The sequence below is a fragment of the Bombina bombina genome, chromosome 5 (assembly GCF_027579735.1).
Source record: "Bombina bombina isolate aBomBom1 chromosome 5, aBomBom1.pri, whole genome shotgun sequence".
NCBI lineage: Eukaryota > Metazoa > Chordata > Amphibia > Anura > Bombinatoridae > Bombina > Bombina bombina.
In genome coordinates, this window is record NC_069503.1 from 516,539,222 (window position 1) to 516,559,582 (window position 20,361).

Here is a 20,361-nt window from a genome sequence, read left to right on the forward strand (position 1 = left end):
CAACAAAGAATACCAGGGGAACAAAGCAAATTTTATAATAGAAGTAAATTGGAAACTTTTTTTAAATGTTATGTTCTGTCTGAACAAGGAAAAGAAATGCTGGGGTTTTTATATCCCTTTAAGCTGCCGATTTGTAAGTAACTAGGAAATGCTTGACTCACAGGCAAGCTAGTTCATGGCGTTTACCAACCAATAAGGGCCTATGTAAGCTCCAAGATTGATAACAGGTGTGCACATGTGGTGCCAATCTCAGCATTACAAAAATATAAAAGCAAATACAATTTGTTAGAGCATTTTTCATTTTTCTTATTACACTATTGCTAGTATAGCTATATAATTAACCCCTTTAAAGTGAGTCAGCTCCTGAGGAGTACAGTACTACTGGCACAAAGCTGGTCACAGCCAGTGAGCCAGTGACGCGGGGCATATGTGCATAGCCAATAATCAGCACTGGAACATCCCTTTTTAGGGGTCAAATACAGTTATTTGCAAGCAACAGGGCAATAGTAATATGAACAGTTTTGAAAATGCAGCAATTTGAAATAATGGTTTTCTTCTTTGAAAATGGAAATATTCTAATACGGTCTGTTTAAAGTGATTGTAAAGTTTAATGAATAAGTGCCTGATATGTAAAAATAATCTTAAAAAAGGGGCAGTTTCATCCATTAAACTTTAAAAAGATGCTTATTTTTTTTAAATGGAAATGCAAGATGTGTATAGGGAATGGCGCTGAGTGCAGCTGTAGTAATAAATTAATTATATATATATATAGGTGTAATTGCAGCCTTAGAGAAACTATCTAGATAATAGAGACCCCTAATTCTCTACTATCAGATAGAAAGTAGTATGGCTGAAATAGAGGATAGGAAATAAACAAACAACAAAAGGATAGACTCTAGTGGCGCAACCTATAAGGTACAGCAACGATATAGTAATAGTGCCAAAAGTACCAGTACATAATATATATATGACAAATGTAGGGCTGCCAGTGTCTAATAAGCAAAAAATTCAATATCCCAATAGGTAGATAGATAATAATGAATGGATATGTGGACCCACTGGCAGCCCTACATTTGTCATATATATATTATGTACTGGTACTTTTTGGCACTATTACTATATTGTTGCTGTACCTTATAGGTTGCGCCACTGGAGTCTATCCTTTTGTTGTTTGTTTATTTCCTATCCTCTATTTCACCCATATTATTTTTTAAAATACTGACATTTGCGTTATGCTAAACATAACACCAATCCTCCGCCCCCAGCTCCTGCTTTCTTTAACAGATCAATGACAAATCGTTGTGTGCCCCCTTTGGCGTCCAGCTCGTGAGGCACGCAATGAGCCAGATTATCATCTATATGCTAATGAAAGCTGGAGCTGCGGGCGGAGGATCGGCGTTATGTTTACCATAACACAAAGATAGGTATTTTAAAAAATAAGTGTCTTTGTAAAGTTTAATGAATAAAAGTGCCCCTCTTTTTAAGATTGTTTTTAATTACTGGGCACTTATTCATTTAACTTTATAATCACTTTAAAATATAAATGCTTGTCTCAATAAGTATGTGAGTACTCAAATATCTCTCTCTCTCTCTCTCTCTCTCTATATATATATATATATATATATATATATATATATATATATATATATATATATTTATTTATTTTTTACATATGTTACTAAGAGCATCAGTATGTATTTGACTATCTTACAGATTGTTTATGCTAGGAAAGTGAAAGGTTACATCTGCAAAAAAGATTCCCTTTTCCCCTTTCTCAAACCCTGACTCTGTCTATATATATATATAGCAGACATATGTTAATTTGAGAATCTTGGTTAAATTGTACAAGATTTTCCAGAAGCTTCTTTTATATTTTGTGCATCATGTCCCAACTGCTCTATTTCATTGTTTCATTAAAGAGACACTCAAGTCAAAATAAACTTTTATGATTCAGATAGAGCATGCAGTTTTAAGACACTTTCCAAATCACTTCAATTTTATATACACACTTTCTGGGAAACAATATCCAACTGAGCATGTGCAATAGCTCACAGGGCTGATGTCTGTCACATGATACAGGGGGCCGGAAAATTGAAGAAAAAAAATAAATTGAAATTCAGAGTAAGTGCTATTGCATTGCCTTTTTATTATATACTTGCTAATTATGCAATTCTACTGCATTAAGGGGTGCTTAAAGTATTCAACCCCATTTAAAGACAAATCTATGCTTTTGTACCACTCAAGATGAGGATATAGCTGATGAGCAAATGAGAATCTGGCATAAACATACATACCCCAGTCACTGGCCATATCCATAGCATTTTTAAATTGTAGTTTGTTTACAATTAAAATGCTATAACAAAATAAAACATTTATTTTTACTGTAGATCAGTGGTCAGCAAACGTTTTCTATAAAGGTACAAAAAGTGAATATTGTAAGGTTTGCAGGAAGGGTTGCTAGCTGTGCTCCATAAAAATAACAGACAACCTATAAGTCACACAATATCCCCCCAAAGCTCAATGTTAGGCCTCATGCTTGATTCCAACATGTATATTTGTCACAACTGAGCAGCCATTTTATCACCTTGGTTGTCAGTAACACATACACAATAGTGATTTGAACCCCTTGACTGCCATGAGCACATACACACGTCAATGGTTTAACACCCCTTGGCTGCTTGTAACACATATAATAGAAAATGCACAGTGTTACTTCTTTTGGGGCCGCATTTCTAATGCATAGAGGCATAGGAGGCACTTAAAATTTAGCTAACACATGGTACTTTGAAAATACTGGACAGTTAATTGTCCAGTATTTTGTACAGATTTTAATGGACACCTTGCTAAAATACTGGACTGTCCCGTTGAATACTGGACACCTGGCAACCCTATTTGCAGGCTAAGACGCAAAATCTAGAATATTATTTAGGTTTTATTACAACAAGACAGAATACAAATTTCCACATTTTTTATTGATAAAATTTATAATACTGTATATGATATATAAATGAGCCACTCAGAAGCTTAGTTTGGTTGCAGCCTCGTTTTATGTTTTTATGAAGAAATTCTGCTGTGATGAGATTCCATTTTAAACTGTCTAATATTTCTGACTTTTCATTTAAGTCTGTGTTGCAGCTACTCACCTCTAACTTTATAACTCAAAAGAAGCCATAGACAATACATAAACAAATCAAAGTGGATTGTTCCAATAAAACTTAATTTTTGGACGCTGCAGTTTGAATATCATCTAATATCTTGTCCTACAAAATATATTCTTCTTTTCAGGGGCATAACTAGAACTCAATGGGCCCCAGGGTAAACGCAGTAACTGGGCCCTCAATATGTACTTGTGCAGCCTTCCTGTACAAATATAGTGGCAGTTTTTTTCTGTACAACAACACTGTGGCGGCCATCTTGTGAACACTGCCACTATACATGTAAAGGCAAATCTAAACACTTTCTGTACACTATGAGCCTTGTTTTGCAGGAATGGAAGGCACACAGAGCGGCCAGATATGAGGCAGGTAGAGACCAGGTCCCATTAGGCTCCCCTGTAGCAACAGCATTATTGATTTCAGTGCAAAATGGACACATTTCAGGTATTGAGCCGAGTCTCAACTGATACCTCTGAGACCCCTGTGGTTATGCCCCTACTTCTTGTGATTATTATTTTTTTCCAAGCATTTAAAAATGTTAAAAACATTCTTAGCTTTAGGGTCTTACAAAAACAGGCTGCGGACCTGATTTGGCCCTCAGGGTGTAATTTGCCTACCCCTGTACTAGAATGTTCCTTTAACAACATTTTATTAAAAATGTTACATTTTAATAGCTTGCACAGTGAAACTGAAAGAGTTCCAAGGGCTTCACAAAAATAAAGTTATTTGAAAGAAATTGTGGCATAGGGACTTACACTATAACTGTTCTTTTAGTTTTATTTCCCCGGGTGACCAATCCTTTTGAGCCCAGTTCTCTGTTTTCTTAAAGAAAAAAAAGAAAAACAGAAACGTGAAAAAGAGTACAGAACTTGAATACGTAATGAAATTTAATTCGGTGCAAAACATACATGCTATTAATGTTTGCATTTACTGCGTATGTATAGCTGCATTATAAATCTTTAAATCTGTTCTTTTAACCAGTCTGTCTGCCTGCTGTGACTACTACAAGCGAAATAAGGAAGGTGATACATCTATATGTCAGATGTTGTTTCATAATGGTAATGTGAAAACTGGCTATAATTTGATAAACTGGATGCCTGTTGAATGACTTTTATTGTTAGTAGTTTTAAAAGATATTCATCAGCGTCTCCTGTTGCTACTTCCCAGTGTTGTCATTTGAATTAATAGCTCTAAAATAAACAAGATTTTCTTCTTTTTTTTTTTTGTCTAGTAGACATTTTTTTTTTCTAAATGTATTTATCAATAAAATATGCTCATAATATATCAACGTATTAGTTATGATATTGTATATCATCAGTGTATACAAATTAGACAAAGTAAATGTGGGCACAAAAAAAATGTGAGCTCAGGACCAGTCAACACATTAGATTTGCATAATCAACAAATGCAAGATAACAAGACAATGCAATAGCACTTAGTCTGAACTTCAAATGAGTAGTAGATTTTTTTATAACAAATTTCAAAGTTATGTACTCCCCTTGTACCATGTGATAGCAATCAGCCAATCACAAATGCATATACGTATAGTCTGTTAATTCTTGCACATGCTCAGTAGGATCTGGTGACTCAAAAATTGTAAATATAAAAAAAAGACTGTGCACATTTTTTTTTATGGAAGTAAATTGGAAAGTTGTTTAAAATTACATGCTGTATCTGAATCATGAAAATTTAATTTAACCTGAGTGTCCCTTTAAATGTGGCACTTCCAGAGGATGCCACCTTTGCCAAAAGTTAGTTTGTGAAGTTTTTGCCCTTTTGCATTTAAGAGCAACATCGTCCCAGCCGCAAAGTGGTAGACCACACAAAGTCGCAGAGCTTGACTACCGAGAACTGAAGCGCATAACATGTAAGAACCCCCCTATCATCTGTTGCACCAATCACTACAGAGTTCTAAACTGTCCCTGGAAGCATCATCAGCACAAGAACTGTGTATCAAGAGCTTCATGAAATGGGTTTCCGTGGCCGAGCAGCTGTGCACAAGCTTCATGTCAACACACATAATGCCAATTTTTGTCTGGAGTTGTGTAAAGCATGCTGCCACTTGACTCTGTGTTCTCCACACACAATTTTGCCAGCCATTTGGCATTATAAATTATCTGAGTGGGGGCAATGTAATACTTTCTAATATTAAAAAAATTCTTCTTTGCAAAGCAAAAATTAATTGCATAATTTAACATAAATTTATTTAATGATAATTTAAACAACAAACATTGAAAAAATATATATTAAATTATATAATATATTAGCTAATCTTACCTTAAAGGATAGGAAAGTCAAAAATAAACTTGCATGATTCAGATAGATCATGTTATTTTAAGACACTTTTAAATTCACTTCTATTTTCAAATGTGCTTCGTTCTCTTGGTATCCCTTGTTTAAAAAGAATACGTATATATCCTCCATTGGAGGGAGCTAGCTGGTGATTGGTGCCTGCACACATTTGTCTCTTGTGATTGGCTGACTACATATGTTCAGCTAGCTCTCAGTAGTGCAGTGCTGTTCCTTCAGCAAAGGCTATTTAAAGAAATAAAGCAAATTTAATAATAGAAGTAAATTGGAAAATTGTTTAAAAATGTATGTTTTATCTGAATTGTGGAAGAAAAAAAATTGTGTTTCATGTCCCTTTAATTTTGGCCAACATTTTAGCTGGGTGGTCAGTAAAATCATCCGGGTGGTAGACCCATTAAAATGGGCCTGGGGACAACACTTCAGTGGATTATATTTAATGTTCTTTGATTTGCTAAGGTCAAAAAAGTGAAACTTAGTTACCAGTTTACCTAATTAAAAATGGTTACTTTTCTGTGTAAGAAAATGATTCAGTATTTTTATGTGCAGCTTAACACATTAACATTTCTGCAGCTATCATCACTGAATTGTGTAAAAACTACAATATTTGCATTGTATGACAGAACTTGTCAATACAACAATGAATGGAGTGGAACCATTTTACCCTCCTGAACAATATTCACTTTGGAAAATATTTGCCACCATGTAGCAGGAAGTTGTTACAGAAAATATGCACCCCCATGTATAGTTCTCCCTGAGGCACTAAAAAGGAAGTCTTGTGTTGCAAAAATGTACACATTAAAATGCCCTAATCTGTATGTAAGATAAATGTGTTAAAAAAAATTAAACTGAATTTTCTAAAGCACTTGATTTATATTGAAGCATACAAACACAATTTGAGAAGAAATTAGCCTGCTTTGTATTTGTTTGTTATTAAAATAGTCAATATGACCCAATATGTGTGTATTTGCGTATGATATGTACACCAGCAAAAATACCAAAAAAATATTTTTTTAAACCACAAATAATACATGACATTATAACTGATATTAATATTAGTATTAAAAAGTATTATTTTAGTTACATGAAAAAATACCTTAAAAAATAATATATTTATTTATTTAAAATAACTATAATTTTATATTTGACTAAATAAATGTATATATATTTATTTAGTCAAATAAAAAATATATAATTATTTTAAATAAATATTACTAAAACAATATGAAAGAGTATTGGATACCAGTGTCTTCTGGATGTTAATGAATCGTACATTTCCTTGAAAGAGCGGAACTACATTTCCCTTCACAGTTACTAAGGAAGAATTGAATTAGGAGGCTGAAATAATAAACTGCAATTCCCATGTAGAATATCACCCTTACCAATGGACTGTTCTGTGCTGTTTTCATTCAATCCCTCTGTCAGTTCTAGATGTTGTCACTTGTGAAAATAAATTGCTATGTTAAAAGAGCAAAGAAAAATACAAACATTTTGTTACAGCGTGTTGATATTAATCTGTATTAGCCAATAAAGTAAAAATTGAATTACATTTATTGTTCCAAAATCTAGAGTACACAGTCTTCAGCCAGTGACTATCAACCTTGTATGATTTAATTTTTTTTCATTACAAAAAATGTGTGTGCTTCTAATATGGTTTTATTGTCTATTTAACAGTGGAATGTTCCTAATAACGCAAATCAAAATTCCTAAAAAAAACTTTATGTAAAATAAAAAAAGAATGCTCCACTAAATACATAGTAATTGTAGTTCTAGTAATAGTTTATCAGATTGCCACATTGCAACACGATGACTAAAGTTTTGTCTGACCAACTGGTGTAACAGAAACACAAAAACAAAATAGTGATCTACACTTATTTTTCAAAGTTTAAAGGGCCATGAAACCCACATTTTTTCTTTCATGATTTAGAAAGAGAATGCAATCTTTCTAATTTACTTATATTATCTAATTTGTTTTATTCTCTGGATATTCTTTGCTGAAAAGCATATCTAGATATGCTCAGTAGCTGCTGATTGGTTGCTGCACATAGAAGCCTCGTGTGATTGACTCACCCATGTGCATTGCTTTTTCTTCAACTAAGGATATCTAAAAAATGAAGCAAAATAAATAATAGAAGTAAATTGTAATGTTGTTTAAATTTGTATTCTCTACCTGAATCATGAAAGAAAGATTTTGGGTTTAGTGGCCCTTTAATGGGATATGAAACCCCAAATTTTTCTTTTGTGATTCAGACAGAGCACACAATTTTAAAAAAGTTTCCAATTTTCTTCTATTATCAAATTTTCTTTGTTCCAATGATATTCTTTTTTTTTAAGAGATACAGTACCAAGGTAGGTGTCTGGAGCACTTTATGGCAGGAAATAGTGCTGCTATCTAGTTCTCTTGCAAAAATATAACATCCTTGCAAAACAGCTGCCATATAGTGCACTCTCCTGAGCTTATGTCCCTGCTTTTTAACAAAAGATACCAAGAGAAAGAAGAAAATGTTATAACCGATGTAAATTAGAAAGTACTTTACAATGTCATGCTCTATCTGAATCGTGAAAGAAACATTTTTGGTTTCAGAAAATAAATATTTAACATGAAACAACAAAGACAAAAAAATAACCAAGAATGAAGCACAGTGACATTGGTAAACATTTATTTTCAAATGTACCTTTTAACAGCTGATCACAAAAGTATAAAATCAATATAATATTGATGGATCCAATGGGTTGATGCTGTTTAATGGAAATTCCTGTGTGTGTGGAGATTTTATTCTATACTTATGACTGGTAAAATGTTCCTGTACTTAGGCGGTTCTCTAATTTAGAACTTTTAAAAAATAAAATCTATCTGAACCTATATTGACAGATAGATAGCTAGACAAACAAATAGATCAGGGCCACCTATAGCATTTGTGGGGCCCTGGGCACAACAAATTTGTAGGGCCTCTCAGACTAGCCTCCTTATTCCCCTGCTTATATTCTTCAAACTGCCTGTGCCACTCCCTGCATTTTTATGTTTATAGAGATCATTTGTGAAGTACCTGTTTTTTGGGACTCTTTAATGAGGTAACTAGCTGCTTGTTAGTGTTCAATAGGATGAAAGCTACTCAAATCCTATTGGCTGTTTAAATTAGAGCAAATTAAATTTTATTGGCTATTCAAATCAGCCAATAGAATTTCACTTGCTCTCATGCTATTGGCTAATTTAAATAGCCAATAGGATTTGAGTAGCTTTCATCCTATTGGCTGATTTGAATTGGAAGAATCAAATCAGCCAATAGGAATTCATGGGACGCCATCTTTAATCGCGTACCTTGAATTCTCTATTAAGTGTACGCGGAGATCGTATGAAGAGGATCCTCCATGCTCCATGGCTCCGCGGTCGCCAGTCTTCAGTTCCAGGGTCGCCGGTCTTCAGCTCTAGGGTCTTCAGTCTTCAGCTCCGCTCCGCTCAAGATGTTCCTGGAAGAAGAAGAGGTTGCGCTTGGAAGAAGACTTCACCGCCTGGAACAGGACCTTTTAAGGGCTACTGGTAGTTTATTATTAGAGTAGGGGGTGTTTTTATTTTGGGGGGGTCTTTTTTATTTTCATAGGGATTAGGTTTAATTTTGTTAAATTTGGTAATTTGATTTTTTTATTTTCTGTAATGTTACTTTTTTTATTTTTGTAAACTTATTTTTTTTATTTTTTGTAACTTTAGAATGTATTAGTTTAGGTAATTTGGGTTTATTTAATGGGGTGTTAGGTTAGGGGTTATTAGGTTACTGTACTGTACTTAGTTATTTAAATAGTTATTTGCGTTGTGGGTTTTTGTGGTTTAAAGGGTTAATAAGTTAAATAGGTTTATTGCGATTTAGGGGTTTTGTTGTTTAGGGGTTAATACGGTATATAGGTTTATTGCGATATAGGCATTTTGCGGTTTAGGAGTTAATACTTTGTGTAGGAATTTTTTTTTGTTATATTTCGTGCGGGCGGTGTTTTATTTTTAATACTTGATGCGGGCGGTTATTTTTTTTTTTTAAATACTTGATGCGGGCGGTTAGTTTTTTTTTTTTAATACTTGATGCGGGCGGTTAGTTTTTTTTTTAATAGTTGATGCGGGCATTTTGTTTTTTTAAATACTTTAATGTGGGAAAATAGTTGTTGCTTTTTTAATGCTCCGTTTGCCTTCGCTGTATCCACCGCGATGCTGCTTACGCTGCATCCCTGTGGATTCCGAAAATGGCAGGGTGGTGAAAGAATCCACCTTCGCTGCATCCAGGTGAATTATTTTGTCCTTGCGCTGCCAACATTCCATTGAGGATGCGTGCGCAACTGCCGACGGCGACGGACATTACAAACGCAATTATAGTATAGATGTTTTATAAACTGAATTTGCACTGTTTACAGATATCACATTTGTTATGTCCCTTTACAAGTTGGTCAAACTTAGCTGTTTGAAAACTCAGATATTGTTGAGTCCATTTTAAAAATAGTTAACATCAACCTACGTTCTATAAAATAAGAATGAACAAACACATAATAAACAATCTTCTTTAATTAGAAGTAATTTGTACAACAATAAAATGTATATACTTAAAAAAAAATAAAGCAAAATAACAAAGCTATTCAGTCACTCCGGGGTTAAGCACTAGTGAAGGAGATTAAGTGAACCATCATGGACAGTCAAGTCCTTAACTGTTATATAGTTCCGTTCTCCACTTCCCCTTGTGCCGGTAGATTACCTCACCCTTCTTTATGACAAGCCCCAATCCTCCAACGTACGTTTTACTGTTCTTTATGTGCAGCTTTCTCAAGGAGTCTGATCCTGTTGCACACATTACTTTTAATTAAAGAAGATTGTTATAGAACGTGATTCTGTTGTGCCAGTGGGTTACTAAAAACATGCAAAGATCTCAGAGCTGGATTTAAGATCTATAGTTTGTGAGTATTATTCCGCTACTATATAAGATGTAATCTATCTGTGCAGTACTACGTTATAATTTGTCTCTCTTTTCTTTTAAAGATATCAATTTGAAGACTAATTTAAGACTCTTATTATTTGAGATTTAAATTCTGGATTTGCTTCCTCTAATATAAATATTTTCAATTATATAGGAATATATAGATGTTTGTTCACTTTTATTTTATACACTTTTGTTTTTTGAAACCACACATTCACTGTACTTTATTGTGTTAACTAATTTTTGTTTTTTAACAAACCTACTACTTCAGCCAATGGTTTCCAGCTTGGACTTTCCCAGATACACTAGGATTAAAATGGCTTCTCCCATTGCCCCTACACACCTTTATATTTCTTTTTTTATTCTGTGGAGCCAGTCTACTAAGAATGGAGTAATCCGTGAGAATTACTGAATGGACTAAAAATTGTTTAGATTGGAGAGACTGTAGATGTAGATTTTAATTATTCTTGGGGAATGCGGTAAAGAACTTGACGTCTGTTTTTACTTAACTCACAGAAAACAAAAACACATGGATTATAATATAGTATATAAAAAATAAAGTTAGTGTAATTAAACGTGGTTGCTATTTTTATTTTTAAATATTTGTTCCTTTTTTTTTTATTGTGGAATATATTCTTATAGTGTCTGAATAGACAAAAGACTGCAGAAATGTATAAATCATTTTAATAGGTAACTGAAGTGGACAAAACTCAATGGACCTTTCTGTTCTCAAGTGTTTATGAGACATGAATGAAAAGATAGTTTTGTATGTATGTCATTCAAAAAGGGTGTGGATGGCGGTGTGAAATCTGCAGTTGCTGGCATATGGTAGGCTGGTGCATATTTAATTATATAAAGGAAAAGAAAGTTGGGCTCTTGTGCAGTAGACTTCTTTTGAGATGGTTCTCAGCAGGGAAATGATAACAGCTGGCAACCAATGAGAACCTTTTTATCTATTGGCTTAAAGGGACATTCCAGCCAAAATTGGAATCCACATGGATGGATTTCAGTTTTGAATAGAAGCATTTTAGTAATAAGCATGGATTAGCAAAAATGTTTTTAATAAAAGTTATAGCTGTTTCAAAAGTGTATTTAAGTATGCTCTGTGCATCAGCATTTTAAACACAACACTTGCTCATAGAGCCTAAGGTGCTTGTACCATCTGGTAATGACTCAATGTGTTAACTGCTGACTTGATACAAGCCCCACTTGTGCTCTGAGCAGCTGCAGTATTTCAAATGCTGGTGCTCTGAGAATATCTAGTTATGCTTCACATGCACGTGCAGAGAAAAATACTTTTAAAAACAGGGGCATTTTCATTGATGAAAATTAACATTGCACTGGATTTGAAGAAATACCTTTTACTCCTGCAAAGCCGGATCGACGATCCCCCTCCTTCTTCTTCCTGCTGTAGACCACAACAATGACGAAACTGGCTTCCTCCAATCACAGCCGGGCATCACGGCTGGACGCTCTGGGGTGCAAGCCATGATTGGAGGAAGCCGGTTTTGTCATTTCTGACATCAGTACAGAGGAACTGAGGCTGAGATCGGCAATCCAGTTTTGCAGAAGTAAAAGGTAATTATTTCTACAAATCCGGTGCAATGTAAATTTTCATCAGTGAAAGTGCCCCTATTTTTAAAAGTATTTTTAAAAAACGGGCACTCATTGATGAAAATTGACCTTCACTTTAAACTAGAAGCATTTTTGCCAATACATCTATTTTGTAAATATGTTTCTATTCAAAGATGCAATTAATCTATGTGTATTTAAACTTTGACTGGAATGTCCCATTAAGCTTAAGACAAAGAACATTGTGTGAATACATGAAATGTATAATGCATAATAATATATATATTTAAATAAAAAAACTTACTTTGTCTTTTCCCTTTCTTCGTCTGTTTTGTTGTAGAACAATGAAGTGATCTGCAAACGAGAGAAGTGCCCGGTGCTTTCCAAAGATTGTGCTTTAGTTATTAAACAGAGAGGAGCCTGCTGTGAACGCTGTAAAGGTGCAGATATATCAGTAGGACTTCACTTCTTTTAAGGTTTTAGTTTTCACAGTGATCAGAATGTCATTGTCCCTTTAAAAAGGAATGGGGGATATTGATTATCTTTTGTAAGAAAAGCAAAACTGTATTGTTTAAAGTTTTGATTGTGCACGTGGGTGTTTCTTTTCATTTAAGAATAATTTATTAAATTAAAGGGACATGAAACCCACATTTTATGTTCAGGATGCAGATATAGCATACAGTTTTAAACAACTTTCGACCGATTGGCCACGAATGTGCAGGGGGCGGTATTGCACAAGCATTTCACACGAAATGCTTGTGCAATGATAAATAGCTGTCAGCATTTATCGATATCGGGCGGACATGAAAAATCGGCTCCGAAATATTAATATTTTACATTTCAATGTTCTTGACATATTATTATTATTATTGGTTATTTGTAGAGTGCCAACAGATTCCGCAGCGCTATTAACAAAGGTGGAGTACAAAAAAACAGTTATAGGGATCAAATGGGTAGAGGGCCCTGCCAAGAGTTGCACTGTTGTAGTCAGCTCTTGAGAAGGTGATCAACAAACAGCTGGACTCTTAAGCTTACATGCTAGGGGGGGTTCAGGGGATAGCAATGGAGGAGAGGAACTGGTATAAAGAAAGGTTAGCGTAGGTTGTATGCATCCCTCAACAGTAGAGTCTTTAGGGAGCACTTGAAGCTTTTAAAACTAGAAGAGAGTCTTGTGGAGCGAGGCAGAGAGTTTCACAAGATGGGAGCCAGTCTGGAGAAGTCCTGTAAACGGGAGTGTGATGAGGTGACAAGAGAGGAAGAGAGTAGTAGGTCGTGAGCAGAGCGAAGGGGACGGGAGGGAGAGTATCTGGAGACAAGATCTGAGATATAGGGGGGAGCAGTGCAGTTGAGGGCTTTGTATGTCAGAGTGAGAATTTTGTGTTTGATCCTAGAGGCAAGAGGAAGCCAGTCAAGAGATTGACAGAGAGGTGCAGCAGATGAAGAGCGACTTGTAAGGAAGATGAGTCTGGCAAAGGCATTCATTAAGGATTGTAAATGAGCTAGGTGGTAGGTGGGGAGACCAGAGAGGACAGAGTTGCAGTAATCGAGGCGGGAGGGATGAGAGAGTGGATTAAAATCTTAGTTGTGTCTTGTGTAAGGAAGTGTCTAATTTTAGAGATGTTTTTAAGGTGGAAGCAGCAGGCTTTAGCCAAAGACTGAATGTGAGGAGTGAAAGAAAGATCTGAGTCAAATGGGACCCCTAGACATCGGGCATGCGGGGTAGGGGTAATGATGGAGTTGTTACAGTTATAGAGAGATTGGGGGTGGAGAGTTTTGAAGAAGGGGGGAAAATAAGGAGCTCAGTTTTGGAGAGATTTAGCTTGAGGTAGTGAGAGGACATCCAGTTGGAGATGTGAGAAAGACAGTTAGTGACACGGGTTAGCAAGGAAGGAGAAAGGTCTGGTGCAGAGAGGTAGATTTGGGTGTCGTCGGCATACAAATGATATTGTAAACCATGGGACCTAGTGATGATGTGCAGATTGAGAAGATAAGGGGACCGAGGACAGAGCCTTGCGGTACTCCAACAGAAAGTGGTGACGGGGCAGAGGAGGCCCCAGAGAAGGCTACACTAAAGGTACAGTTTGACAGGTAGGAAGAGAGCCACGAGAGGGCTGTGTCACATATGCCGAAGGATTGGAGGGTTTGGAGCAATAGAGGGTGGTCAACAGTGTCAAAGGCTGCGGGCAGATCAAGGAGAATAAGCAGAGAGAAGTGGCCTTTTGATTTTGCTGTAAGTAGGTCATTGGTAACCTTAACAATTGCTGTTTTTGTGGAGTGATGGGGACGAAATCCAGATTTCAATGGGTCAAGGAGGGAGTTTATTGTAAGGAAATGGAATAGGCGTGCATAAGATAGTTTTTCGAGAAGCTTTGATGCAAGAGGGAGGAGGGAAATTGGGCGGTAGTTGGATGGGGAGGTAGGATCAAGGGGAGGTTTTTTGAGGATAGGTGTGACCAGTGCATGTTTCAGCGATGAGGGAAATATACTAGTGCTGAAGGAGAGGTTGAAAGCGTGTGTGAGTACAGGGGTAAGGGTGGCAGAGAGGGAGGGGAGTAGCTGTGAGGGGATAGGGTCAAGGGGACAGGTAGTGAGGTGAGAGCGCAGTATAAGTGCCGAAACTTCTTCCTCAGTAACAGGGGAGAATGAGCTAAGTTTAAGGTTATGTGGGTTGTGGTTGATTGAGAGCATTTGAGGGGGTGAGAGAATGCAATTATGTTGAGAGCTGATTTCATTTCTGATGGAGTTGATTTTTTTATTGAAGTGGTTGGCAAAGTCTTGAGCTGACAGAGAAGTTGTTTTAGGAGGTGGGGGAGGGCGGAAAAGAGTATTGAAAGTGGAGAACAAATGTTTTGGGTTTGAAGAAAGATTAGAGATAAGAGTAGAGAAGTAGTGTTGCTTATGGAAATTAAGGGCAGAGTAGTAGGAGTTCAAGATAAATTTGTAGTGTTGAAAATCAGCTGAACTCCTAGATTTTCTCCAGTGCCGCTCAGCAGTACAGGAACATCTGCTTAGGTATAGTGTCAGAGGAGTATGCCAGGGCTGAGGATGAGTGTTTGATTTCTGAGCTATGGTAAGAGGGGCGAGATTGTCAAGGACGGATGTAAGGGTGGAATTATAGTGGCAGATAGATTGGTCAGGGCATGAAAAGGAGGAGAAGGATGAGAAGAGAGGTTTGAGGGAATTAGAAAGCTGTTGTTGATCTAATGACGTAATGCTTCTGTGAAGTTTGGTGTGGGGAGCAGAAGGAGGGAGAGTTGTAGGGAGGGATGATATGTTGCAAGTAAGGAGATGGTGGTCAGAAAGAGGAAAGGGGGAGTTTGTGAAGTTTGAGAGGGTGCATCGATAGCTAAAGATCAGGTCAAGGGAGTGACCATCTTTGTAAATGGGAGAATCAGTCCATTGTGACAAACCAAAAGAGAAAGTGAGTTGCAGAAGTTGTTTTGCAGAGGAGGCAGTGGGATTGTCAAGAGGGATGTTGAAGTCACCAAGAATGAGGGGAGGGGTTTCTGAGGAAAGGAAATAATGTAGCCATGCAGCCAAGTGATATAGAAATTGAGTTGAGGAGCCAGGAGGACGGTATATGACTGCGACACGTATAGAAAGAGGAGAGAATCAGCAAATCTTGTGGGTTTCGAATGAGGAAAATGTGAGGGAAGAGATGGGATGTATTTGTTGAAAGGTGCAACGAGAGGAAAGTAAAATACCTACACCACCTCCTTGTCTATTACCAGACCTAGGAGTGTGGCCGAAGTGGAGACCCCATGTGACAGAGCAGCAGTGGATGCTGTGTCTAAGGGAAGAGCCAGGTTTCTGCTAGGGCCAGAAGGTTGAGGGAGTGGGACATAAAGAGGTCATGTATAGAAGTGAGTTTGTTGCAAACAGAGCGAGAGTTCCAGAGTGCACAAGTGAAAGGGGAAGTGGCTTTTGATGCAAGAGGAATGTGAGTAAGGTTGTCAGAGTTTTGTTTTTTGAGTCTGTGGGATGGTATACATGGATGTGCATGGCTAGGCAGTTGTTGGGGACCAGGATTAGGGGAGATGTCACCAGCAGTTAGTAGAAGCAAGAGGGAGAGTGACATAAGATCAGATACAGATTTGTAGTAGTGAGACTGCTTTTGAGACAAGGTGCAGGGGGAGAGAGAGTGTTTAGGAATAGGTAAAGTTCATGAGTAAAAAAGTAATGTGAGTTTAAGAGAGATGGGCTAATGAACAGTGCAGGTGGAGAGGGAGAAGGAGTAATTGAATAAAGTAGTTTGTTATAGAGACAAAAGGCAGCAAAAAGGAATAAGAAGATATTAGGCATTTTTACAAAAGAGGGAACCAGTTAAACACATAAGACACAGTATTACAGTAGCAATTGCATTTGAAAACAGTAAGGTATATCAAACATAATATTACAAAAGTACTTGCCTTGTGTCTTGCCCCTTGCCCAGTCCTTGTCCAATTCTTGTACAATTCTATTGCTAGTGAATCACTTATAAAATGTTCACTTTGAAAATGTGAACATATGTTGTTATAGCAATGCACAGGCCAGTAGTAGAAGAATATGTTCTATGTATTCATAAATATATATATATATATATATATATATATATAAAATGTGTTTTATTTGTTCTTGTAAAATATTTATCTATACATACACACACACATATATATATATATATATATATAAAAAAATAAAATGATATATAGGTATAGATATATAAAGATATATAGAGGAATATCTATTTATAAACACTTTATTAAATTTTCACCAAACTGGCCAGGTAGGCACCAGGGTGCAAAAATAAGAACAATAGCAAGAAATAAGCACTCTCTGGTTTTGTAAAACAAATAGTATATTTAAATAACGTGACGTTTCAAGGTATTCACCCCTTTCTCAGTCTGAGGAAGGGGTGAATACCTCGAAACATCATGCTAGTTACATATACAATTTGTTTTACAAAACCAGAGAGTGCTTATTTCTTGCTAATATATATATACACACACACATGCATATTTAGACATGTATATATGTACTGTATGTATCTCTATATTAAAGCACTTTGCGTGCCTTTTTTTCTAACACTTATGACCTCATATCTTTGAGCCCTTATAACTTTTGAAAGCATTTTTTTCCAATAATTATTATTAGATGGTGTTATTATGAGTGTTTGTTATCTGTTAAAGATTTATAAATAATAAACTGATACACAAAGGAGATAGAACAGCTTATTTTACATTAATATACCTGACTTTATTATAAATGTTACCGCCTTCTTGCACACTGGTACACACAAATACTGCAGCCCATCTTGTGCAGGTTGTATACAAAGGCTTAAAAGGACATGAAACCCAAAAAATGTATTTCATGATTCAGATAGAGAATACAATTTTAAACAACTTTCAATTTTACTTCTATTACCTAATTTGCTTCATTCTTTAAATATCCTTTGTTGAAGAAATAGCTATGCACATGGGTGGGCATCTATGTGCAGCCACTAATCAGCAGCTACTGAGCAGACTTAGGTATGCTTTTCAACAAAGGATATCAAGAAAATTAAGCACAGATAATAGAAGTACACTGGAATGTTGTTAAAAAAAACAAAACTATTTTCCTTTGCCTTACATTTATTTATGTTATTCTGAAAACTGAGTCCTATTGCACTGTTGCTTGTAGAGAACTTTATATTTAAAGGGACAGTAAAGTCATAATAAGACATTCATGATTCAGATAGAGAATACAATTTTAAACAACTTTCCATTTTACTTCTATTAGTTAATTTGATTCCTTCTCTTGTTATCCTTTGCTGAAAAGTTTATATTAGTAAGCTCAGGAGCAGCAGAGAACCTAGGTTCTAGCTGCTGATTGGTGGATGCATATATACACTGATTCTCATTGGCTTACCCATGTGTTTAGTTAGTAACCAGTAGTGCATTGCTGCTCCTTCAACAAATGATACCAAGAGAATAAAGCAAATTTGATGATAGAAGTAAACTGTAAAGTTTTTTTAATATTGTATGTTCTACATAAATTATGAAAGAAAATTTTTGGGTTTTATGTCCCTTTAACTCAACTCTGAATCAACAATACACTTCTGCTTCACAGTTGCAAATCAGATTGTAATTGGAGGCTACCTACATATATATATACCCCAGACCAGGAGTGGAACTACCATTGGTGCAACAGATGTGGTGGCACCAGGGCCTAATTGCTTGGGGGGGCCATATCAGCCAGTCTATGCATAGTCATGTGCAGAATGTGTACAATCCTAATGCAGGGGAGCCTTTTATTAGTGCTTGTTCATCTATTTATCCTCAAAATCATTATATAAAGCAGCATGTATATTATTGCTATTGCTTACTACTGAGTTACATTGGGGAGGGGGCTAAAAAATGTATTTGCACCAGGGCCCTTTGTTGAGTAGGTCCGCTACTACTCCAGACCAGTAGTGCTTTGCCACTCTAACTTTAACTATGTCCTTAACCACTTTGCATTGGACATACACATAATTCTGTTCAATCGATAGTGCAGGCAAGAAAATGTTCTCACTTATTAAAGCATTTTATTATTGCTCCTTTATATTGTTTAAACTGAAGCCAACACACCAACAACAACAGACAGTGAATTGCGTAATGATGCAAAAACCTGTGTTTATAAAATATACTAAATCTAGGTCATTTAGTATCATACTTTGTGTATCTTTACCTGAAGTCTACAGCTTTAGGATCTCAACAGACACATTTAATTATGTTGGAACAGCACAACACTCTTTGGCATGATATGATTTTTTTGTTTTTTTTTCTGGATCATTTAAACTGCTCCCTTAGGAGGAATATATCAAACTTTATATAAAACATTTGTGGCAGATGTTGCATCAAGAAGTTTATTTCTCTTGTCAAGTGTACTTGTTAAATTTAAAATAAGAGACAAAGGGAAGGGTATCACAATAGCCAAGTATTTAGGAACAAGGGTGAGGCTGTAGTGTACATTACCATAGTTTAGTCTACGCTGTGCTCATAAAATGATTAATTTGAGGAGATCGGAGATAAACTTTACCAATACTATTTCATGAATTGGGAAATCTGTATGTCTAAAAGGACATATAGGTGAAGATCACCTTGTTCAAAGTAAGATTGCCTGGTATTTTGGGGCTGGCCTGACCTCACTTGGCTGGATCAGACTGATATACTTCAGGAAAGTTCTCCTCTGTGAAAAGCACAATTGGGCTAAAAGAGGCTGCTCCTAGGTTGCATTTGGCCATAGAACAAGCTACGGAGCTGTTGTTTGTTCCTGGTAGAGTGCTCCTCTTTCTGTATGCATTTGTATTATGACTCTGGCAAAGTCTGCCTAAGGGTGATGGGGGAAACCAGACGTGGACTCCTTGCCCAATTTGTTTAAAAGAACATGGCTGCACCTAACTGATGTAGCTCAAAGAAGGTCGAAATGATCATCTGGGGTTGCCTTGATCCTTGTTCAGTGGAGGAATTGTCTGGTATTTCAGGGCTGGACTGACCTCACTAGGCAGGATCAAACTAATATACTTCAGGAAAGTTATCCATCGTGAAAAGCACAATTGGGCTAAAAGAGGCTTCTCCTAGGTTGTAATTCGCTATAGAAGAATCTTCTGAGCTGTTGTTTGTTCCTGGAAGAGCACTTCTCTTTCTGTATGAAGATCACATTCTGTCCTTCTATAATGTTAACAGCTGTTGACGAGCCGTTTTCCATGTTGATGCAATCACAATCAGCTTTTTTCTTTGTTTATCGGTAACACTTACTGATGAAAGATTTTTTTTTGCTCATGGACACAACAAACAGACATCACCCCACCATAGTGAGAAGAGACATCACCAAACCGATAAAAACGCTACCTGGTCAATCGGTTAAAGTTAAAAAATAATAATAAGCACTTTTACACTAATTAAAAACTAAAATTAGCTTAACCAATAACTCAACAAATTCACATGCTTACTAACACTATATGAGAATGACAAACACAGATAGCTCTATGGTTTTAGAGCACAAGTTAACTGCACACCTCACCTATTACCATCACTACACACTGTTTAAAGGCTTCAATCTACATACAGGTTCTTTAACCTTTGATGTAATCTCTAAACCCCCAAAATTAACACTTGTGTTTGTCTTTAATCCTGCGCATTTGAGTTTTTGATAGCACTTGAGGAGTATTAACAACAGAAGCATTTTGGGATTGTGAACACTAGAAAAAATGCAATAAGAAAAACGCCCAATGTGCAGATGTTATTTTCTACTATAAACAAACACAAGATCGCGATCAAACCCATAATATTATAGTATTTTCTCTCACAGGCAGTATGGCGCTAGCGACTGGCAGTATGGTGATGTCCCAGACACCTGGCAGTGCATGCCGCTTGCCA

The 20,361-nt window shown here is 36.2% G+C and overlaps 1 protein-coding gene across 1 annotated transcript in view; it reads left to right on the forward strand.

The window, feature by feature from the left end:
- BMPER (BMP binding endothelial regulator) overlaps positions 1–20,361 on the forward strand; it is a 300,921-nt gene that overhangs the window by 71,149 nt on the left and 209,411 nt on the right. The window contains exon 3 of the mRNA XM_053714435.1: positions 12,324–12,423. Coding sequence (XP_053570410.1) covers positions 12,324–12,423 — 100 coding nt within the window. The remainder of the gene's footprint in view (positions 1–12,323; positions 12,424–20,361) is intronic.